The sequence below is a fragment of the Globicephala melas genome, chromosome 2, assembly GCF_963455315.2.
Source record: "Globicephala melas chromosome 2, mGloMel1.2, whole genome shotgun sequence".
Lineage (NCBI taxonomy): Eukaryota > Metazoa > Chordata > Mammalia > Artiodactyla > Delphinidae > Globicephala > Globicephala melas.
In genome coordinates this window covers 38,642,424-38,666,203 of record NC_083315.2, presented here as the reverse complement: position 1 = coordinate 38,666,203, position 23,780 = coordinate 38,642,424, and the positions used below count along the sequence as shown (strand labels likewise).

Below are 23,780 nucleotides of genomic sequence, written 5' to 3'. Positions count from 1 at the left end.
TACTATAATGCCAAAAAACACTTGCATTCTGCAAAATCACACTCCCCAAATAACAGGGCTTCTGGAGAAAGGGGATTGGGGCAGACCACTCAAAACCTCCAGAAGTTTGTAGCCAGGGTGCTGACAAAACAGAATCCAGCCCCACATGATGCTAACACAGTTAAACCTCCACTGGCATGTACACTGGTCGCTTACAGCCTGCAATCCTAGGGTTCTTTTCTTCCTGAGATGTAGGGTCTTTGAGATGCAGGTCCTAGCAGAGACTAGTTCCATCAAAATCAAAAATGTGATCCAGGACAGAGCCTTCTTCATCAGTTTTGTAAAACAAAGCAGGATTGCGGGGGTGGGCCGTGGTCTTCCTTTCCACTCAGTTTCCCCAGACAGCCTAACATAGTGGAAAAGCTAGTGGTGAGTCTTGAAGCTACTAAACTAGCCACTACTTGCAATAAAGAAAGTCACTTCTACACAATTTTCAGCTTTTTTCTTAAGGTATTCTATCCTTTCCCTGATCTCTTCAAAATATTAAAGTCTGGGGAAAACCTCACAGGAAGGAACCTAATTCCAGGTTATCCTGACACCATTTCTCTACTTACCAATTTTATATATGCTATTTTCCTTTAAAGAAACAACCCTGCAACAAAACAGACCATCTTATGAATGGCCATTAAGATTCTGGTATCAACTCTACACCAAGCAATTCTGTGACACCAGCTAGATGTCCTACAATTCAACTCAATTTTGACACTATCTACCTGAAGAAAGCATCGGCTCCCACAGGTTAAGGGCTCCATCCTACCAGACTCCTCCTCTCCCCCCTTAGGTGTCAACCACAAGTCCAAGTGGTCACTTGTGCTTCTGACCAACTGGTTATAAATCAGAGGTTCCAAGGACTCCCTCTTGAGTGCAATTAATTTGCTAGAGGCCAGACTGTTTAACCCAGAAGAAGGCCTTCTGAGAGGAAACCAGGAAGTTTGATAGGATCCAGGACTGCAGTCTTGCTACTGGAACCACTATTCTGGGTAGAAAGAAGCATGCCTGAGACCCTCCCTCCCTTCCTCTCATTTTAGCAAATGCTCACTGAATGCCCTCCATTGTGCCAGGCACCGGGCCCAGCGGTGACCCAAGCAACCTGGTAAGGAGTCAAGAGCCCTGACCCAGAGGCAAGAGATCAGCAGTCTCCTCCTGCACCATCAGTGACCTGCAGTAAGACTCTCAACCAATCACACCTGGCCACGACACCCACCCACCTCTTCTAAAATGGGAGATAACAGGCTGACCCTGCTTATTTCACATGACTGTTTCAAAACATGTAAGAAGTGATTATATTCTGTTTAAATATAAAATGCTTTAAAAAAAAGAATGAATGAAAATAGGAAGGGAGAGAAGGAGGGAGGAAGGGAAAGGGAAGGGAAGGAAAGCAAAGCAAAGCAAATAAAACAAGGAAGGAATCATTTCCTAGGCTAGATTGATACATTCTCATATCAAGTAGAAAGGGAGAGAAATACAAAACAGAAAATGGAAACTACATAGCAGTAGGGTTTTTTTTTCAGGGGCCTAGAAGCTTTCACAGAACTCAAGGCTTTTAGAAGGTTGATTCACTTCCTTCCATTCTTTCTTCCTGGGTCCATGAAGCCAGTTGATTCACTACAAAGTAATACAATCCTACTCAATTATGAGCATGGGAAAAAAAGGGAAAGGCACCCTAGAAGACAGTTCTCTCTTGACAGAAAGAAGCCAGTAGTCCTCAAAGAACAAATCAACAGAGACGCACACAATGATAAACTTGTTTATTTCTCAGAATTTAGTTTGCTGCTTGATATTCCCTACAGAGAAGAGGCAACCCAACGTCCTGAGGCCCGATTGCAGACCTGTCTGGGCATTGTCCATCAGAGGTCCAAGAGAAACCTCCTAACCTGGGCCAGGTATTTTGGTTTCAAATAGTCACCCAGCTCCTCCTTACTGACCCACACATGATGGCCCTTCTTCCCAGCCTCGAAAAAGTCTCCAGTTAGCAGCAGTGCTTTGAAGAAGAATATTTTGGCCCCGAGGCTGCTCTCTGTCCGCATTGCCTGGGGGAACTTGAACTTGTAGTGGCCACAGGGTGCATTTCCCAGGAACTTGGCTTCCATGTTGTTCTCTGAGAAGGGGGGAACAGAATCGGAAGATGAGGACACACCCACCTGTTTACTATGGCGCCCGAAATCACTGGGGGTCTCTGCAAGAGCCACTTCCAGCCTGAGGTAAAAGCAATCCCTGAGAGTGAGAACTAGGGTCATTCCTGAAGATGCTTGTCTCCTCTCAATCCAAAGGTTCCTGGCCCATAGGCTCCAGATTCACTGAGTCCATTCCTCGTGCCAAGCTACTGCTCTCAGACTGAAGTCAGCAATGCAGCCCAAATATCACTACCTGGGAGTCAGAGCACCGAGCTTCTAGACTCAGCCCTGTCACCATCTGTTGATGAAGGACCAAGACACTTGGTATCTGTAAAGCAAAGTTCGTCAGGCTTTTTTTTTTTAACATCTTGATTGGAGTATAATTGCTTTACAATGGTGTGTTAGTTTCTGCTTTACAACAAAATGAATCAGTTATATGTATACATATGTTCCCATAACTCTTCCCTCTTGCGTCTCCCTCCCTCCCACCCTCCCTATCCCACCCCTCCAGGCGGTCACGGAGCACCAAGCTGATCTCCCTGTGCTATGCGGCTGCTTCCCACTAGCTATCTACCTTACGTTTGGTAGTGTATATATGTCCATGCCTCTCTCTTGTCAGGCTTTTAAATGCAATGTCATGTGGAAAGTATAAAAAGGACCCAATTTGACTGCTGCAGGGTGAAAACCAAAGGTAAAAGGCAAAGACAGATGGACAAACAACATCTGCAATCTACAACAATGGGTTAATAACCCCAACCCAGCATTTCAAAGGATGGGAAAATGATGGATTAATTACTAAATGGCATTGGGAGAATGGGCTAGCTAAAAGGAAAAAATAAAGCTGGATCCCAACCTCACTCCTCACATTAAAATTGACACCATATAGGTCAAAGATTTAACAGTAAGTTAAAATTTTCATAAATGCTTTGTTCATTCTGGATTGATAGAGGTTTAATATTTTCTGAATTTTTCTGTATTTAAAAATTTTTCACAAAGAAAAAAGAAACCATAAGAGTACCATAAAAAAAAAATGTGGGATATTTTCTGTATCATTTTTGAGAGGGGAATTCCTAACCAAGACACAAAATTCAAAAATCCAAAACAGAAAAAACATTTATCTACATAAAAATTAAAATCTTTCTGCAAGGAAAACGAAGCATACAAAAGTCACAGACAAAATGACAAACTAGGAAAAATATTTTCAACACATTCAACAAAGGAATATCTTAAGGTATAAGTAGTACTTAGAAATCAATGAGGAAAAAAACAACTCTAAAAGAAAAATGAACCATGCATATGAACAAGAAGTTCACATGAAAATAGTGAATATAGTTTATCAATGAACTATAAACTCATTAAAAGATGCTCAATCTTATTAATAATTCAAGAAATACAAATTTATTTTCTATTTGATGTGTAAAACACATCATTATTACCGAAGTTCAAAAACTTTGAGCTGCAACATCACTAATAATTAGAGAAATGCAAATCAAAACTACAATGAGGTATCACCTCACACAGGTTAGAATGCCCATCATGAAAAAATCTACAAACAATAAATGCCGCAGAGGGTGTGGAGAAAAGGGAAGCCTCTTGCACTGCTGGTGGGAATGTAAATTGATACAGCCACTACGGAAAACAGTATGGAGGTTCCTTAAAAAACTAAAAACAGAATTACCATATGACCCAGCAATCCCACTACTGGGCATATATCCAGAGAAAACCACAATTCCAAAAGACACATGCACCCCGATGTTCATTGCAGCACTATTTATAATAGCCAGGTCATGGAAGCAACCTAAATGTCCACTGACAGGCGAATGGATAAAGAAGATGTGGTACATATATACAATGGAATATTACTCAGCCATTAAAAGGAACGAAATCGGGTCATTTGTAGAGACGTGGATGGACCTAGAGACTGTCATACACAGTGAAATAAGCCAGAAAGAGAAAAACAAATATCATATATTAACACATATTTGTGGAATCTAGAAAAATGGTACAGATGAACCAGTTTGCAAGGCAGAGATAGAGACACAGATGTAGAGAACAGACGTATGGACACCAAGGGGAGAAAGGAGGAGTGGGATGTATTGGGAGATTGGGACTGACATATATATACACTAATATGTATAAAATAGACAACTAATGACAATCTTCTGTGTAGCACAGGGAACTCCACTTCGCTGTACAGCAGAAACTAACACAACATTGTAAAACAACTATACCCCAATAAAAAAAAATAAGTAAATTAATTTAATTAAAAAAAAAACTTTGAGCTGTACACTGCTTGTCAAGGATAAGGGAAAACTGGGATCTCTCAAACATACTGTGGGAGTGTAATTAGTACAAGTGCTATATTTGGCGAGAGATACCAATTTTAATTATACAAACCCTTTGATTTAGCAACTCTGCTTCTAGAATTCATCCTCCTGGATATAGTTATTTGCCCATGTGAGCACAGAGGAGTGTACACAGATGTTCACTGCAGCTTTGCTTGTAAAAGCAATACACTGGTTAAACAAACTGCAGTACATACATATATGAAATATTACACTGGCGTTGAAAGTGTAAGATATGTCTTCACCTGCTGATATAGAGATACGCTTAAAAGCTGTGTATAAGAAGAGAAAGGAAGGTATGTAACCATGTATATCCCACTGAGTGGAAAAAAGGAACAGATAAAATATGTATGTGCTTGCAGTTTCTAAAAGGATACACAAAGTGTTCATGGTGATTACCTCTAAGATGGGAAAATTACTTATTACTTCTTATAGTACTACATTTACCAGACACTGTTTGATAGTTTTTCACCATATACAATGAATTGCTTTTCTTAATATTACAAACAATAACAACAGCATCAGCATTAGATGAGGAATTCATGTATGATGTGAAATCACCTACGATACAAAATGTCAGCAGTGGGGATCTGTGGGTGGTGGAATTATACTGGCATGTTTCTTTATACTTTTCTGTATTTTCCACTTAATTCAATGAATACATATTACTTTTCTATAATCTGGGGAAATGGATTAAATGTAATTAAATCAAAAAGAAAAAAAACAGTTCATTACAAACATGAGCAAAGAATCTGAACAGGCGGTTCACAGAAGAAGAAATATAAATAGCCATATGAAACATATGAATATATGAAAAGATGATCAATTAGCAATCAGGAAACTGCTAATCCAAAAGAGATCATTTTTTTTACTGATTGGACAGGCAAAAATTTCAAAGAGAGACTATTTCACATGTTGGTGAGGTCTAGACAAACAGGCACTCCTATACCCCACTCCTGAAAATGTCACATGCTGTGTACATTCTGAAGGACACTTGGGTGGCACCTATCAAAAACGTAAATGTGTCCATCCTTGACCATTAATTCCACCTCTAGGAATTCCATCTTGCAGAACTACTCGGGAAGTGCACCAAAGGGGAGGAAAAGAATAGACTTTGACTGTTTTATATTTATACTTTTATACTGCTTGAGCTTTTCTTTGCCATTTTAATTATTTTATTTACGATTTTAATTAATTTGAAATAAATCAACATATTTTATATGCACCTATAAAATACTAATATATCCTTTCACACTTATTTATGGCAACGGGAATGTTCAAAGAAGGAAAGCGTGGTGCCAAGGGGAGCCCCTTTCCACGTGGTGCACAGCAGGTGGAGCTGAGCACCAGTCGTGAACATGAACGACTGACCGAGGGAAGGTAAGCATCTGAGTCCAATGATCCTGGCAAGAAACCCAGCTGCCAACTCTTGTGTGATGGCTAAGGAAACCGAGAACACAGCAAAAGCCCCTCCCATTCCATTCTGTCTTGCTCCCTCTCCTGCAGGCCACACAGGTCACTCTCGGGAAAGGATCAGGGGGGTGCACACTGGCTGCTGACATTTCACTAGCAGGTACTTACGCTGGTGGCAGAGCCAGAAAAGTGGCTGTGCACTTATACAACCAGATCATTTACTTAATAAACATTCAGCAAGTACCTACTATGTGCCAGATACTTTGCTGAGAGTTGAGATGACTGAGAGGGGTAGACAGTATCCAAAGGGAGTCAGAATTCTGGCTGGGGAAGGACAACGTGTTAATAAACAATTAAACGGCAATGGAATACGTGAAGAGCGTCTTCTCCACTAGGACATAAGCTCCCAGGAAGCATGGGTAGTGTTCTGTTCATCACTGTGACCCCATTGCCTGGAGAGCGTCCAGCAAATGGTAGGCAGAGAGTAAATGTTTGCTGCATAAACTGAGTAAAGAGGGCACACACAAGTGCTATGGGAGCCTAGAGGGAGGAGTAGCTCTCTCTACCCAGAAGGTTCCACCACAGAAGGTAGAATGTACTAAGCAGTCAGACTAGGGAGGAGTAAAGCATTCCAGTCAGGGACCAGCAAGTTCCAAAACAGGGACGTATGAAAAACCACATTATTCATGGGATGCAAAAGGTTTGCTAGGTTAGAACTTGGAATATACATTAATGAGTGGCAAGATGGAAGACTGATGAGCTCGGGACGAGAGCAAAAAGGATTTGTACGCCCTGCTTGAAAGTCTGCTTTTATAGGGAATCTTTCGAGAATTTGAGGCAGAGAAGTGACAAGGGATTTGTGTTTTAGAAGGCTCATTCTGGCAGCACTGAAGAGGACAACACAAAAGCAAGAGGGAACTCACTTGGCATCTACCTCAATAGTCCAGTGTAGTGGTTCTCAACCACTGTGATTCCACTCCCCACGTAATGTCTGGCAGTGTCGAGAGACATTTTTGGTTGTCACGCTAGTGCGAGTGCGGATGGGTTAGTGCTACTGGCATCTAGCAGGTAGAGGCCAGAGATGTTGCTAAACAGCCTACAAGGCACAGAAGCCCCCACAAAGAATTATCCCGCCTCAAATTTCAATAATGCCAAGGCTGAGAAAATCTGGACTAGTGAGAAGTGAAAAGCCTCCCAGAAAAGCTGCAGGAATAAAGAGGGGACTATTTAGAACAAACTAGATAGGACTCAAGAACTTATGGATATTGCAATGAGGTCAAGGATAACTCTGAGGTTTCTAGTTGGGTGAATGGGTAAGTGGTGATGCCAATAAGCAAGCCTGCAAGGACAAAAAGAGAAGCAGGCTGAGAGACTGGCAGAAACATCAATTTTGAATGTAATAAATTTTAAAATCTCTGTGGGGGTGAGGGAGAGCACAGGGACGGCATCTGCCAGCCTCTGTCTCCACAGGATATTTCCACAGGCCCCCAGATGTGTGCTGAATTGGATGCCTGCTCCCCCAGACCGATGCTTTATGTTAAACAAACAAGCCTCTTTCATAGAAAGTCTGGGTGTTTTTCAGTTGGCTGCCTCTGCACTGGGCTCTGGGGTAGAGCCTAAATCACAGGTCTGTCAGGGATAACACAGATTGTCAAATACTGAACAAAATGGAGCAAAAGATGATAACCAACCAAGGTATCTTCCTCAAGATGACACCAGATGGCCAAGAAATGAAAAATCTCATTTTCAAAGAGACCCCAAATTCAAAGTCAATTTTAGAAGGCAGTGGGTTACCTAGAAACAGGTTCTGCAAAATTGAGTACTTCTTCAGGATCTGAACTATGAGCTGAGGAGAAAATCAAGTGTGGACAGACCATATTCTAGATGCGACAGAACTAAAGAAATTCCTTATCCTCTAAGTTCTTAGCACAACAATGCTGCTTTAAAAAAAAAAAAAAGGAGGGGGAGTAACTGTGCAAAGCAAAAGATTCATACTATGCAGAGGCACAAAAAAAAGAATCCTGAAAAATCCATAAATTATAAGAATCAAAAATGTAGGAAAAGAGAAAAACAGGGACTTCCCTGGTGGCATAGTGGTTAAGAATCTGCCTGCCAATGCAGGGGACACAGGTTCGAGCCCTGGTCCGGGAAGATCCCACATGCCGCAGAGCAACTAAGCCCATGTGTGCCACAACTACTGAGCCCGCGCGCCACAACTACTGAGCCCGCGCGCCACAACTACTGAGCACGCGCGCCTAGAGCCCGTGCTCCACAACAAGAGAAGCCACCGCAATGAGAAGCCCGCACACCACAACGAAGAGTAGCCCCCACTCACTGCAACTAGAGAAAGCCCACACACAGCAACGAAGACCCAACATAGCCAAAAAATAAATTAATTAATTTTTTTAAAAAAGAGAGAAAACCAAACAGCTAATCCTGATCATTTTTATGACAAGAAACCATGAAAAATAAATACAGAAGCTTTCAGTGTCGTAAAAACTGAAGCACCTTTTAATGTAAGTATTGATTACCAGAATCCCACTGGAACAAATAGTATCACTGGTGTTGAGTGGAGAGACAGAAATGCCTGAAGGGAAGGCGAGTAGGATCTATTAAGCCAACAGGACCCCTCATAGCTACACCCTATAATGACAAAATATTTTACAATACTGGGCCCCAAAGAAGATCTGGGCCAATTAAACAAAAAAAAAAGTACTAGAATCACCTACTCCTATGGAGAATGCAAAACTGTAGAAACCAGAAGGTGAATGTTTTGCACTCTGTTGGGAAAAGAAGTTTTAGTGATCAGAAGCTGAAACTCTCCATCCTTCAGGTATGACAGCAGTTGTTAATTCATTGAGTACAGAAACTATGAAGAAGCCGCTATTAAACAACATCAGGCCCATTCAAATAGGGAGATGGGAGGAAGACAGCATCTACAGCCAAACTCTTGAGCCTCGTAGAGGAGATGATGGCCAGCCAAGACGATCCACTCAGCCAACCCAGCAGCTTTACCAACCTCCCCGGGCTCAGAACGAGTATGACAAGAGTCTTTGTTTAGAAACAAGCCAGTGACTAGACCTCCTACTTTCCCTTTAGAATAAAATGCAGCCACTGTGGATATTATTATTTGGAGAATGAAAATACAGATTTTAGAGGAAAAAAAATCAACCCACACAAAGAATGGGAAAAAATATGGAGCCAGATAAAGCAACTACCTTTTACAAGTGAAAGAATTTTTTCTTCTGCCATCAATAAAACCAATGTGTTATTTAAAAAAAAAGAAAAGGAAGTAGTTTAAAAGAAATAAAATAAAAATAAAATTTAAAAATCTCAGTGCCAGGGGCTTCCCTGGTGGTGCAGTGGTTAAGAATCTGCCTGCTAACGCAGGGGACACGGGTTCGAGCCCTGGTCTGGGAAGATCCCACATGCCGCGGAGCAACTGGGCCCGTGAGCCACAAGTACTGAGCCTGCGCGTCTGGAGCCTGTGCTCCGCAACAAGAGAGGCCGTCCGGGATAGTGAGAGGGCCGCGCACCGCGATGAAGAGTGGCCCCCACTTGCCACAACTAGAGAAAGCCCTCGCACAGAAACGAAGACCCAACACAGCAAAAATAAATAAATTAATAAACTCCTACCCCCAACATCTTCTTTAAAAAAAAAAAAAAAAAAATCTCAGGGCCAGGACTTCGCTGGTGGTCCAGTGGGTAAGACTCCCTGCTCCCAACACAGGGGACCTGGGTTTGATCCCTGGCCAGGGAGCTAGGTCCCACATGCGTGCTGCAACTAAGAAGTCTGCATGCCGCAACAACTAAGAAGCCTTCATGCCACAACTGAGACCCGGCGCAGCCAAAATAAATAGATATTAAAAAAAAAAAATCTCAGTGGCACAAAGACTCTCATTTGATCTAAGATTTTTTCCTAGCTGAAATTTTATAAATATCAAAGTTTCCATTAACCTTCCAAACTCCTACCCTTAAAGCCAGGCCCACAGTCAGCCTGCAAATCCTCAGGCTGAGTCTGAAGTGTGTCTTGTGGGGTTTACAGGGAGGCAGAGAACTCACCTGAGAGTGTGACCAGGGTTCGTTCAGCTGTTCGGCGGAGGGTCTCCCCGGGCTGCCACTCTGCCTGGGGCAGCATCCAAACATCCTGGTCTCCAAGCTTCTCTCTGACCAACAGAATGAGGTTCCTGTCTAGCTTCCGGTGCAGTGAGGTTCGGTCATTCTTTACATCGGCTTCTGTGAAGAAAAGAGGGGGTCACAGGAGACAAGAGGACTGTGTTCTGCCAGAACCAAGAAGATTAGAGTTTTAGAGTCCTCCTTTAAGGTAGAGCCACAACCTCTGCCCTCAAAGAACTTATAATCAAATTAGAACCCTGACCCATCTCTCTAACTCTGACCTCTCTCAGGACAGAGTCTCACAATCTTGAGGAAACTAAAATTTAACAAGAAGAAACCAAAAGCTGAACTCCTCTTTTGAAGAGCCAAATACAAAGTACTTTGAGCCTCTGGAAAAGAAGCAATACCCGGACACTACTATTTCATCGGTCTTGACACTGTTACTGACTTAACCAGCTCCTCCTTTCTCTGTTCTTCAGTCTTCATCGTGAAATAAGAATAAAATAACTCAACCCCCTGCTTTGGGAGGGATTTCAAATAAAATACAGGAAACTAGTGGGAAACACTTAATTTACCCCACTCTCAGTTCCAAACTAGGAGTTAAACCCAGATAACATTCCTGAGGCTTAACTGAAACAGATAAGGCTATCCCAATACCCTTACATCCCACTCAAAAATAACACAAACCTTGAAAAATTTATATTAGGGTGGATGTGAGGAACAGGGAAAAGAATTTCTTTTTCTCCCACGTGAAAGAAGTTCTATCATTTGAAATTATTTGTTACTTAAAACACAAGCAGGGGTTAAGCAAGAATCCTTTGTTTGGGAACCAGAATACCCCTCTTTTCTACCTCTAACTGGCCTGAAAAGACCACAAACCTGTTATTCGAGCTCCAGGTTTGAACTGTAGGAATTTCTGCTCCCACATGTCTTCCAAATCCTGCAACAGCAATATATTCTGCTCATCTTCTTCTTCACCATAAAGGTCACTTTTCTTCTTTGCCAGTTTCTGGGCTTCATCCAAAGCACGAAGCTCATGGTCTGAATACAGGCTTCTCTCTATCTCGATCTGGGAAAATTAAAAGAGCAAAAATCTACCCCAAACTGGGAAGATGAAAAGGACAAAAAACCAAAATAAAACAGAGCTACAGTGCACTTGACAGACTCAGAAGTTTACCACCCAACAGACATACAACCAAAACACCACAGAGAAAACAGGGAGAAAAAGATCAGCTGCACTTTGGGCTTGAGTTATATTTACTAAAACATTAGAATGTGTTTGGAGGTCAAGACTGCCACAAAGAACAGCGGACTAGGACAGGCAATGCCTGCCCACTTACCTCCCTCCAGTCAGGCCAGTCTTTGATTAGAATCTCACTCACCATGAACGTTCCTGCTTCAGGGAGTTTACAGGTGCCATTCCTTCTCCCTAGAATGTTTTCCCTCATGCTCTCCTGGGAGATCCCTACTCATCCTTCAGATCTCAATTTACATATCACTTTTTTAAAGAAATATCACTTTCTTAAGAAAGATATTCTATGACACCTCCCATTAAAATCAAATTAATGTCCCTGTTAAACACTATTACAGTACCCTGTGTTTTCCTTTACAACACTTACCAAAGACTTCAATTCCATCATCATGTGGTTATTTGGTTATTGACTGATGCCCCCTCCACCAAATTGAAGCGCTCTGAGAACCACAGCTATGTCTGTCTCATTCACCATTGCATCCCTAGCACTTAGCAGTGTCTGTACAAAGTGGGTCTTAAATGATTATCTATAAAGCGATTAATAAAATGTTTGCAGAGTAAATTAATAAGCCAAGTAAAAAGGACAGAAGTGAAGTTTTTATCTCTCAGTAGCCAAGACAAAAACATAATATCCTTTAATCACTATGGGGATTTAAGATCCTCATAGCCACTACACTGCTTTTGCCCATGTCTCTTCATTTGCCCTTCACACAAAAGACTTTATCACAAACATCTTACGGATGTGCCCGTTGCCTTTTCCTTACGCTCATCACATAACAAAGACTTTCTCCTCTCTAAACTGTCAACTACCTATGATAAGGGCTGAATCCGTCTTGTTCACCATCGCATACCCAGCATATTGACTGAAAAAGGAGAGCATCTCCAAAGAGTTGCCGACGATAACTGAAAGGGTCAATGAAAACGAACTACATTTTATTGAACGCGTACTACGTACCACACCAACCCAGTAAGGTAGGCACCATTTTGCAGGTAAGTATACTGAAGCTCAGAGAAGTGAAGTAAATTGCCCCAAGTCACACAAACTAATCGGTGGCGGAATCGGGATCAAACGCAAGTCAGCGTGCCTCTACTGCTTCCCCAACTGCACCGAGAAGCGACGACCCGCACCTCAATCCCACCTGCTGTAGCAGAGCCTCCATCTCTTCCTGCAATGGGGTCAGCGGCTTCGAGACCAGCGGTGGCCGCTGCAGGCACAACGCGCCCAGCAAGCGCCATGGAGACGCGCTGCTCGAGGGTGCGGCCGCTAGGGCCAAGCTGCGAGAACCCAGACTACAGGTCCAGGGGCCCTCGAACTGCCGCCAGCCCCTCGCCACCCCTAATACAGTCAGCCTTACAGGCCCCGCCATCTGTCAACCTTCCCACAATGTACCGCGGCTACCAGCGAGGTCCTGGGCCAATCCTATATTCCCACAAGGCAGTGCGGGCACAGCATGACGGGAAGAGCTAGGTTCCCCGGAACTAGTAGAACGAACCATTCCAATATGGAGGGGTGGGCAAAGATCTCATGTTAGAAAACTAGGAAAAGGGGGGAGGATTCCCAGTTGCCACTCTCAACGATAGTTATTATGGAGCATTTAAGTGGGAATAAAAATCTTTAATGTACGTTATAAAAAGGAATCAGGTGACTTTTCCTCTGCACCCCCCCACAAGCGCTCGTGGTGCTGGCTCCGCTCCAGCACCGCCAAGCTCCGCGATCGCCACGGACGGGAGCTGAGTGGGGTCAACTGAAGTCATGCAGGTTGTAAAAAACGCGGGGTTTTCGCTGTTGCGGTTATGGGCTTGGCCACCGACGACCAGGTAAGAATGATTATCCCCTCCGAGCCTACGGCCACCCGCGGGAATTCGCTCCTGCCCGTGTCCCATGAGACACCTGGACTCCAGTTAGGACTCGGTTAGGCCTGGACCTCAGCGAGCTTTCCTTCTCCACAGGGTCGCCGTGGCCGGAGTGCCGGCCCCCACCATCCACACTAGCGCCCAGCAGATGCAAGACGCAGCGGCCAAGCCGGAAGTTGAGAAGGCGAAGGATCCGGCGCCAGCTCCGAGGCGCAGCAACTTCAGGTGAGGGCCACTTAGGTCCAGCCCTCGGGAGACTGGCACCACCCTCCAGAGTCAGAGAACCAATGAATTCCCAACTCTTTGTCACTTGCCATCTGCGGGACCTTATGCAGATTAATCTTTGAGCCACAGCTTTTTCGTCTGAAAGTGGAGATAACGTCGGAAGAGGTTGTGAGGATCAAATGAGATGAGCTTTGGCACAAAATGAATGCTCATGAACATTTGATGAATGAATGAGTGAACATCAAAGTTGTATAGTAAATATCACTTTTGTTTCCCTCTGGGATCACGTCAGACTAACAACCTTCCCTGGGTCTCGGACACAAAAGCGGGCGGGGATGGGTGGCTACACTAGGGTGTATGTTATTATGCACTTTTTTGAGTTGGTCTAAGGTCCAGGGTGGTTTCTGTGCTTAGCCCCAGCGACTTGGTAACTTGCTTTCCACAGTGCCACTACCTCTTTGTGCTACTTATACTTCACTATATGTAACAAACCTTTTCTAAGAACCTGCTTGGTGCCAGGCACCGTGCTAGGTGCTGGGGATACAAATGCAGATCATTCCTCCCCACAAGTAGTTCACAGTCTACCAGGGAAGACAGACATACAAATGTTTTCACCATAATCTGACCAGTGGTATATTGGAGGTAAGAGATGGTTGTTTTGAAGTATGAAAGAGTGAGTGTCTGACTCCAGAGGAAATCAGGCAAGAGTGCCAAGAAAATAATGTGAAGCTAAGAACTGAATTGAATGGGAGTTCAGCTGGAAAAGATGAAAAGTCGTTTTAGGCAAACTAACAGTCTGTGTAACGCATGCATTGTGAAAGAATGCAGTGTATTCAGGTGTATGTGTGATGGCAGATGAGGCCAGCAGGGTGAGAAGGAATCCGAATGCTGAGGGTCTTATCTGTAACACTGGGGCTTTTACGCAGTCCCCACTGTAGGCAGTGGGGAGCTGCCAAAGGAATTTAAGCCAAGATTCTTTTATAGTCACTCAGCAATGTCAGGCACTGTTCAGGGTGTTGGGTATGCATCGGTGACCAAACACACAAAAGTCCCTGCCCCCATAGAAGTTAAATTCGAGTGGATAGGGGACAGTATATAGAAAACAAGAAAAACAAATACGACAGATTGTAGGAGTGTGTCTAGTGTTTGAGAGCAGCAGCAAGAAGGCCATCGTGGAGTGATGAGTAAAAACAGGACGTGGGGGCAAGAGGGCAAAGGGGTGCAGCAGGCACACAGGGCTACATCCTGTCGGCCTTGTGGGCCATCGTGAGGACTTCAGCTTATTCTCTGAGTGAAGTGGGAAGTCACTGGAGAATTCTGAACAGAGGATTGACATGATCCTGCTTACATCTTAAAGGGTCCCTTTGGCCACTGTGTTGATATTGAACTGTAGGGAAGCGAGGGTGGAAGATGGGAGAAGCCTCCTAAGCAGCCAAAAAACTACTGAAGTAATCTAGGTAAGAAATGATGCTGGCCTGGACCAGAGTAGCAGCTGTGGAGGTAGTATAAATGGTCAGACTGATACATTTAGAAGATGACCAAAAGGGTTTGTTAATGTAAGACGTAAGGAAAGGAGAGGACTGAAGGAGCACTCTAAAATTTTTGGCCTAAAGAGCTGGAAAGATAGAGTTGTCATTAAGACAGGGGAGACTGCAGGAGCTTGGATTTGGGTGGTTAAGTTTGAGATGCTTCGTTAACATCCAAGTGGAGATACAATATTGACTATTAGAAATGGAGTTCAGGGCTTCCCTGGTAGCGCAGTGGTTGAGAGTCCGCCTGCCGATGCAGGGGACACAGGTTCGTGCCCCAGTCTGGCAGGATCCCACGTGCCGCGGAGCGGCTGGGCCCATGAGCCGTGGCCGCTGAGCCTGCATGTCCAGAGCTTGTGCTCCGCAATGGGAGAGGCCACAACAGTGAGAGGCCAACGTACCGCAAAAAAAAAAAAAGAGAGAGAGAGAAATGGAGTTCAGGGGACAGATCTGGGCTAGAGGTATACATTTGGAAGACTCATCATATAGATGATTTGGGGTTTTTTTTTTTTGCCATGAGGCTTATGGGATTTTAGTTCCCCGACCAGGGATCAAACCCAGGGCCCCCTGGCAGTGAGAGCACCGAGTCCTAACCACTGGACCACCAGGGAAGTCCCTAGATGATATTTAAAACCATAAGATACAAGATCATCAAGAGAGAAAGGGTAAACAAAGAGAAGAAGAGGTCCAAGGACAGCACCCTGGAGCCTCTGGCATTTAGAGATTTGGGAGATGAGGAAAAATCAGCAAAAGAAAAAGAAGAAATCTCCAGAGAAGTACTAAGAAAACCTGGAGGGTTTTGTGTTTGTTTTTTTTTTTAATGTGGTTGAAGGGCAGAGAGATTAGCTATATCAAATGCTACTGATATGATAGGTCCATAGACTGACGACAGAATTGCTCATTGGACTTAACATTGTGAGTTGGTCGGTGACCTTGACTAGAGCATTTTCGGTGGAGGTATGAGGGGCTAAGGTCTCAGTGGCGTGGGTTCAAGGAGAATAGAAGACAGGAAGAAACAGCAGGTATGGTCATTTCTTTGAGCGGGAATATAGAAATGGGCAGGTGCTAAAGGAGGCTTTAGGATCAAGAGGTTTTTGTTTGTTTTTAGGTTGGGGAAATGACCACATGTTTTGCTGATGGGAATGATGCAGTAGAGAGGGGAAAGAATGAGGATGCCGGACTGCTGTCCTTGAGGGGCTAACACACAAGTGGAGCATCATAAGAGGAGAGAAGGCAGAGATTGTGGGCACAGATGTTTGGTAGTGGGAGCTGGAAGAACTTCTGATTGCTTCTATTTCTCTGTGAAGGTCATCAGCGGGCAGTGAGGAAGCAGGAAGGAGTTGGAGGTCTGAGGGGACAAAAGAAGGTACAAAATAGTCATCCAGGACAGTGAAAGGGTAATTGAACTGTGGATGCGCTGTATGATTGCCAGCAATGAGGGCCCACTGGATGTTAGAAGTCATTAAAGTAAAGCAGCGGTTCTCAGCCTGGGGCGGCTGTGCCTCCAAGGGGACTTCTGGCGATGTTTGAAGACATTTTTGGTTGTCACAACTTGAGGAACAATGTCTAGTTGGGTAGAGGCCAGGGGTGTTGCTAAATACCCCACAGTGTGCAGGACAGCCCCCCTTCAGAAAATTCTCTTGCCCAAAATGTCAGTAGTACTGAGGTCAAGAAACTGTGTTAGAGAGAGAGAGAGACAGTAGGTACTACTGCACTACTGTGTATTTTTCTCTACCCAACTGCAGGCTATTTTCAATCCTCGTCAGCCATTTGCAAGAGATGCCGTGTGTGCGGGCCTGGTTTGAGGATGGGTATGAAGAGGCAGCAGAACAGCGGCAGAAAGCTTTGTCTTTCCTGTTTCTGGGCAGCCTTGGGGTGAACCACTTGTTCGTTTGTACATTGGACCTGGGAGGCTTAAAAGCTTGATCTTGTCTGTGCCTTCAGTTAAATGGTTCAAGCTCCAAATCCTTCCTAGTTCAAAAATCTTGCCCTATATAAAAGGCATTATGCTGGTATGTTCAGACTTTAGAAGGCTTAAGTTTTTGACCCACAAGTCAATAGGGGAAATTATCAATGGGGAAATGATAATGTTTTAAATATTAATGTCATCTCAGAGCCTCGTCCACATTGCACCTCAGTGTAGGCTGATAAGCTGGCAACCTGCTGAGATGCTAAATCATCTCTAAGATCAGGCCAAGCAGGAAAGAATACACTTGTAACTCTTGAATACCACTGTGTTACTGTTTTGTCTTTTTTAAATCTCTCTAGGGAAGCCAGTCAGGAGGATAATGCTCAGCTAACAGTGCATTCTCTAAATCAGAACCCGTTGTAGTTCAGGTGGCTGAGGGGATACAAACACTGATCTGATCTGTACGTGTAAGCAGGGTGCAGCAGCAGGTTTGCTCGAGTCTAGAATTAAAAAAAGCGCAGGTGGTGAGCAGAGCTCTGGACCAGGGTAGAGCCCCTTGACCCAAGGCCTGGCTTCCCTTGTTAACCCTGTTCCCCTATTTGTACTCAGTTTCTCCACGTGAAAATGAAGTCCTGACCGAGAGACAGCCAGAGGACAGATCGGACTGAGATAGAGAGGGGTCTTGAACTCAACATGATGTCTAGGCCAGTGTGCTAAACCCTGAGTTCACATTCTGACTCACTTGGGCTACTTCAGAAATGGATTCTCAGGCCCCATCCAGAAGTCTGGGGTGGAATGTAAGCATCAGAATCACGTGATCCTGCTGTTCAGCCAGCATGACAACCGCTGGTCTAGGATAGGGGTTGGCAAGTGGGCCCCTACCTAGATCTGGCCAGTTTCCTGTTTCTTATTGGACAGTAGTCACACCTATTAACTTACTGTTGTCTGTAGCTATTTTTGCACCACAGTGGCAAAGTTGAATAGTTGCAACAGAAACTTTACGGCCAGCAAAACCTAAAATATTTACTATCTGGCCCTTTACAGAAAAAGTTTGCTGACCTCTATTCCAGGGATTTTTTTTTAATAATAATGATTTTTATAAGTATTATTAAGATAATTTTGTCTTTTTTTATTAAGATAATTTTGTCTTAGCAATATGATATGAAAAATCATATTGTTTGTACAAACAATAATATAGTCAAGATATCTGTGGTTGATAAAACAAGAAATAGAGATTCGACTTTACTTTTTTTAATGCAGAAAGAGTAGCTTATAGAGGACTGGAGAGTGATGTGATTACACTAGAAGGAACAGGGGAGGATGGGGAGCATGGATTAAATTCTCTTTCCTCCCAGCAGAAAGTCACTAGCTGTGTTTAGAGTCAGCAACTCAGGAAATGGCTGCTGAAGCACCGTGTTCACAGATGTGGCAGCAGCGCCAGAAGGGTTGGGGGCAGTGACGTCAGGAGCAGGTTGAGGCAGAGAGCTGCTGTTTCTTATTATGAGTTTGTACTGTTGGCTTTTTTTAAACCTTGTAATTTTTTTTTAATTAAAAAAAAATCAAGACAACTTTACCTAAAATTTTTCTTCTAATTGCAGCATTTACCCTCCAATTCCAGGACAAGAGAGTTCTCTGAGGTGGGCAGGAAAGAAATTTGAGGAGATCCCAATCGCACACATCAAAGCATCGTACAACAAGTAAGCAGGGAAGGGAGCACCTGGTAGGGCTAGAGTGGGCTTCTTTCCCCTTCAGAGGGAGCGGACAAGTCAGGCTGCCACGTTCTGCACGCAGATGCTGATGCAGAGGTTCCCCCAGGCTCCCTCCTGGTTTGGGGAGACCACCTCTCTCTTTATATAGTTTATTCAGATTTCATGAAAATGTGAACTAGGTTAGGCATATCCCATTCATAAGATTTCATTGCTGTCCTTGGGAATTGTATTTCCTGGTTCTGCTCAAGAGTTGGAGAAGAGTATATTTTAGGGCCAGAAAGTCCCTCTGTGAAAGTATTTGTTAAGTGTTAGTACTGGGGATGGGTGATTAATAAATGAGAGAAATTATTTCAGAATATATGATTTCCTAACTAAGCAAAATGGAAACCACCAAATAAGGGTCGCTTTAAAGTACTCGCTTTGGGCCACCGTGCACCGACCTCTGCCTTTGTAGGGCTGCACAAGGTTGGAAGACTAGCGTTCTGTGTGGCTTTCAGACAGTGCTGGGTAAGTTCCCAACTGTGTGTTGGCAACAGAAACCTTGCTGACATCAGTAACATCTTTGCACACCAGCCCCCACTTGGAGATGGGATTGGTATTTGGTCAGCAGTCGCCTATGAAGCAATTTAGAGAACAATACAAGAGACTGTTGGTAGTCAGGGCTAGAGGGTGAGCACAGGCGAGGTGCCATAGGATGCATTTCAGCTTTCATCTGGTAAGCTCAGAATGAGAGCCCCTGGATTTTCCTCTCTTCTCAGGTTGCTAAGGACATAGGTAAGCTCTCTTTGTTCGTTTGCTTTTTTAAGGGTCTGTGGCCCACTCTGTAGATTTCTATTGAGGTTGTCTCAGGGACAAGCCATTCTCTTGTCTATTTCTACTCTGTTCAGTGTAGAAAACCCAAGAAGCCGTGGTAGGGAAATGGCAGCCGTAGCCAGGCCAACAGCTGGTGGCCTGAGCCCAGGGCCAGCTCCAGCAGGTCTCCCCATAACCACTCTCTACTTCCCTCTGTGGTGAGTTCTCAGGGAGCTCTTCAGACCAGGAAACTGGGCAGTGATCAAGAGGGAAATGGAAAGCATATCTAAGGATTTCTTGAAGTTATTCTTAATTTTAATTTAACTTGTTAAAGAGTCCTTATCTTTTAGAGATATATACTGAAATATTTACAGATGAAATGATGGGTCTAAGATTTGCTTCAAAATAATCCATTAGTTAGGGGATAGAGGGGTGTAGAAACAGGGTTTATAGGTGAAACCAAATTGGATATGAGTTAGTAATTGTTGAAGCTGAATGGTGAATCCATGGGAGTTCAGACATTATTCTATCCACTTTTGTGTATATTTGAAACTTTACCAATGAAAAGTCATTAAAAATTACCTGATGTGAAAATCTAATTTCTTAGGAAAAAAAAAAGAAGAAGCCAGAAAGGACCCTGAATCTAATTAAACACTGGCTACAGGGAAGATACTAGGAGGAAAATATGCCACCTTTCCTCTGGATGACACTTAGCACCCTCAGATTATGGAGCTTCTGTTAGTCAGCTCAGGCCACTATAACAAAATACCACAAACTGGGTGGCTTAAACGGCATTTATTTCTCACAGTTCTGAGGCTGGAAGTCAGAGATCAGTGAGCCAGCAGGATCGGGTTCTAGTGACAGCTCTTCCAAGTTGCAGATGGCTGGCTTCTTGTTGTGTCCTCACATGCTGGAAGAGGCAAGGGAGCTCTCTGGGGTCCCTTTTATAAGGCACTAATCCAGTTTATAAGGGCTTCACCCTCATGACCTAATCATCTCCCAATGGCCCCACCCCCCAATACCTTCACATTAGGGGTTAGAATTTCAACATGAATTTAGGGGGCAGAGCCCAAACCTTCCATGCATAACGGCTCTCTTTAGATTATATGACTTGTCAGTTTTTAATGAGGTTTAGGGGTTGATTCTGACCTTTCCTGGCACCTCCTACAGGATAAGCTCAGACTGAAAGCAGCTAACGGTCTTTTTCTTTCACACTCGGGCTTGTCTGGGCATGGGTTAGCGCTCTCTTACTCCCTTGAAGAGCCATTATATTCTGTACACCTCCCCTCCTTTCCCAGCACACAGATCCAGGTAGTCTCTGCTGCTCACCAGCCCCTTGCCCGCGCTTCCTGTGGCACGGAGGGGTTTCAGAATGCCAAGAAGGGCACAGGCATTGCAGCGCAAACAGCGGGCATAGCTGCCGCGGCGGTAAGTGTGTGTTCTTTCCGGCTCCCTCTGTGCTGGGCTCCACTTTTTGCATGGCTGATCACTGGCAGGAAAATTGTCCTTGAGGTGGCTCTTCAGAAGCAAGAGTATTGGCCAACTCTTGTTGGCTGCCCTAACATGGGGGGTGGTTTGAAGAGGTGTGTGAAAACGCTTCTCTTTTCTCTTTCTCTCAACTTCAGTAGAAGTGAAACACTCGGTTCATTCTAGAAGAGGCAGGAGCCAGGTGCTGAAGGCTCACCAAAGCCTCCTGGGTTTAAAGACCAGTGCGGTGGGTGGGGTGTGGTTGTGGTAATGGTCCATCTGGAGAAGGTGTGGCATGTGAGGACTCTCCTGCAGTATCAGAGGGAGCGTGAACTGTTGCAGACCTTTCTAGAAGCAAGGTGGCAGTGAACTGCAGTTGGTGTATTTATTCAGTATCTACTATACGCCAGACACTTTACATTCATTATCTTGAATCCTCAGAATACCCTTGGTATTACCCATGTTTTTAAGAGTCATTTGGGATTCAGAGTGTGTGGCTTGCTCAGAGCCATGCAGCCAGTCCAGTTCTCTGAACTGACCCTGCCAGGTCTGGGACCAGAGCCTGGGCACTGTCTGCTACAACACAGGGCTCACTGCCAAACCGGAAGTATCTCTGGAAGGAAAACCTTGACCTTCAGACAAAGCTCGATGCCCCAAAATACTGATTGCTATGTATCAGTGATCATCAAAACACACTAAATGGCCACCAGTGGGTAGGTTTATACACTTAAAATAAATATGTCAGTGTTAACGGTGGCTTCTGCATGGTGGATTGAGTGACCTGTGTGTTTTCCAGATTTTCTGCAGTAAACTGCCTTTATAAACAAGAAAGAAAATTTTAACTGTAACTAAAGATTAAAATGATAAGATAACACTTTCTAAGAGGGTACTGAGGCTTAGCCTTGGAGTCCAGGGCACCTTATGTTCTGAAATTCTGCCTTTATCCACCTGGGAAAAATCTGAGCAATATTTAGAAGTCTCCACTAGGTGGCAGTGCTGTCCTGGGCGGAAAGAGATCCCAGCTGACTGCTGGTGTCTGTCCTGCACCTCGGCCATCTGCTCTTTGCTTCCTTCCCTGTCTTCTGCCTGTTTACATGTGTGGGTGCTTGTTCCATGGAGCTCATAACCCTGTTGCTCCAGGTGGCATTAGCAAGGGGTTTGGATGTCGCACTTCTCTCTCAGAGCACTAACCACTTGCTGCTCCTCTCCAGAAAGCTACGGGGAAGGGTGTGACCCACGTCCGAGTTGTGGTTAAAGGCCTGGGGCCAGGGCGCTTGGTAAGTGACCTCGCTTCTTCGCAGCCCAGCATGTGTGCTTGCTTCTTCAGTTAGTGAGAGAAACGGGAGTGAGAGCAGAGGAGGGAGAGTGGACCCCGTAGTGGATTCTCCTAACGGCTTGAAGTTTCTTTCCATTGCCTCTAATCTCCTAAGCTTCTCAAAGCAAGCCCTGATCACTTAGTTTCAATTCATCAGACACTTACAGAGTGCCTGCTGTGTGCCAGGCACTGGGAACAGAAAGGTGGCCCCTGGGGGACTGTCACAAATGGGTCCCTCAGTACAGACTAGTGAGTGCAGTGGTAAAGCTTGTGCCCAGGGTGCTGGGAGCCTGTTGGGTGTGATCAGGAAAGTGTCCCCAAAGAGGTGACATCTCTACTGATTTTTTGAGAATGACGAGGGACTAACCAGGTATGCGTATGGGATTGGGGGAGGGGGGATCATTCCAGGCAGAGGAAACTACAAAAGCATAATGCTTAAGATGCGTTGAGATTTACAACAGTCTTTGTTCTTAGACTGTAAAGCGCAAGGTGGGATGTGGCAGGTGGGATTGGAGATATGGGCGACGTTGAGGGCTTGGTGAAGGGGTTGGTAGGGAGAGCTCTGTGAGAGCATCAGGTTGGGACTGTAGATATCAGAGCCAGTGAGCTTTCTCATCCCTACGCTGCGCCCCCCTCACCCCCTACCGGTTCCTCTCCGAGCCCTGTCTGGACACACTGGGGCATCGTTTCTGGGACTGTGCCATCCTGCTATTCCTTCTCTTTCCAGTCTGCCATCAAGGGACTGACCATGGGGGGCCTGGAAGTGATCTCAATCACAGACAACACCCCCATCCCGCACAACGGCTGCCGCCCCAGGAAGGCTCGGAGGCTGTGAGGGGCAGGAAACCTGCACCTGAACCTGACCTCAAGTCCCACCTCCAGCTGGACGTCATGGAAAGCACACTGTCAGAGCTCTCTCCAGGGAGGGCTTGTTAGAGACCCTTCAGACAGTAAGGGAGAGCTTTGCCTCTTTATGGGATGGCCTTTGCTTGTTTCTTCGACTGGAGACCAGTATGCCCAGAAGTGCCTCTCCTGGACAGGAAGGGAGCTACAGGAGCAGCTGTGGCCCAGACGCCAACCAGTAAATGCTGCAGCTGCTCTGAAAAAATAAAAATATCTCCACCATCTGTAGTAATTTGTGGGTTTTTTGCTTCCAGCATTGCAAACAGTAACCCCCCACTTCCTCCTGAAAACGAGATTGTGAATTGAGGTGAGACCCTCAATGGAAGGATTAAGATGTAAATGTGGGCCGCTAAGTACCAGGCACCTTCCTCTTTGTTTTCACATGTTTCCTTTTTAGCCCCTTAACTAAGGGTTCCAGAGCTCATTAGCAACTTTTCTTACTAACTTGTAATTTGGCCCCAAATTGAGAGCTTTGTGCCTCCTACCTCTGGAGTATTCTGATAGCAGGTTTCACTGTTAGCAGGCGTGTCTAAAGTTAGTTAGCCCTAACAGTACGGGAGAGTGGTCCTGGAACCATCAGAGATTCCCCACAGTCAAGGCTGCGATACACACTCCGTGGGCGTCAGCAACCCCAACACCCCAGACTGCATGACCCTAAAGGAGGGAGGGTAGAGTGGTATAAAACAGGGTTCTCTAGAAATTAGGGGAGGTGGAGGGATGGGCGAGAGCAGAGCCCAAATTGAGACGTGCAGGAAAGCGAGTCCAGGTGGTGCTGACACAGCAGGCTCCCAGGCAGCA

The 23,780-nt window shown here is 44.8% G+C and overlaps 2 protein-coding genes and 1 pseudogene across 2 annotated transcripts; 2 read left to right on the top strand and 1 right to left on the bottom strand.

The window, feature by feature from the left end:
• Window positions 1–1,772: 1,772 nt before the first annotated feature.
• MRPL46 (mitochondrial ribosomal protein L46) lies at window positions 1,773–12,709 on the bottom strand. Its single transcript, XM_030878679.3, has 4 exons — window positions 12,419–12,709; window positions 10,907–11,096; window positions 9,974–10,147; window positions 1,773–2,137 (listed from the first exon to the last, which is right to left on the bottom strand). The coding sequence occupies exons 1-4, from the start codon at window positions 12,644–12,646 to the stop codon at window positions 1,887–1,889; spliced, it is 843 nt and encodes a 280-aa protein (XP_030734539.1). The 5' UTR covers window positions 12,647–12,709; the 3' UTR covers window positions 1,773–1,886.
• LOC138842596 (tudor domain-containing protein 3 pseudogene) lies at window positions 2,190–8,986 on the top strand (annotated as a pseudogene).
• A 47-nt stretch (window positions 12,710–12,756) lies between the features above and the next one.
• MRPS11 (mitochondrial ribosomal protein S11) lies at window positions 12,757–23,197 on the top strand. Its single transcript, XM_030878682.3, has 6 exons — window positions 12,757–13,097; window positions 13,230–13,358; window positions 18,395–18,493; window positions 20,596–20,725; window positions 21,976–22,041; window positions 22,807–23,197. Exons 1-6 carry the CDS (start codon window positions 13,033–13,035, stop codon window positions 22,912–22,914), a joined length of 597 nt encoding a protein of 198 aa, XP_030734542.1. The 5' UTR covers window positions 12,757–13,032; the 3' UTR covers window positions 22,915–23,197.
• Window positions 23,198–23,780: the final 583 nt, after the last annotated feature.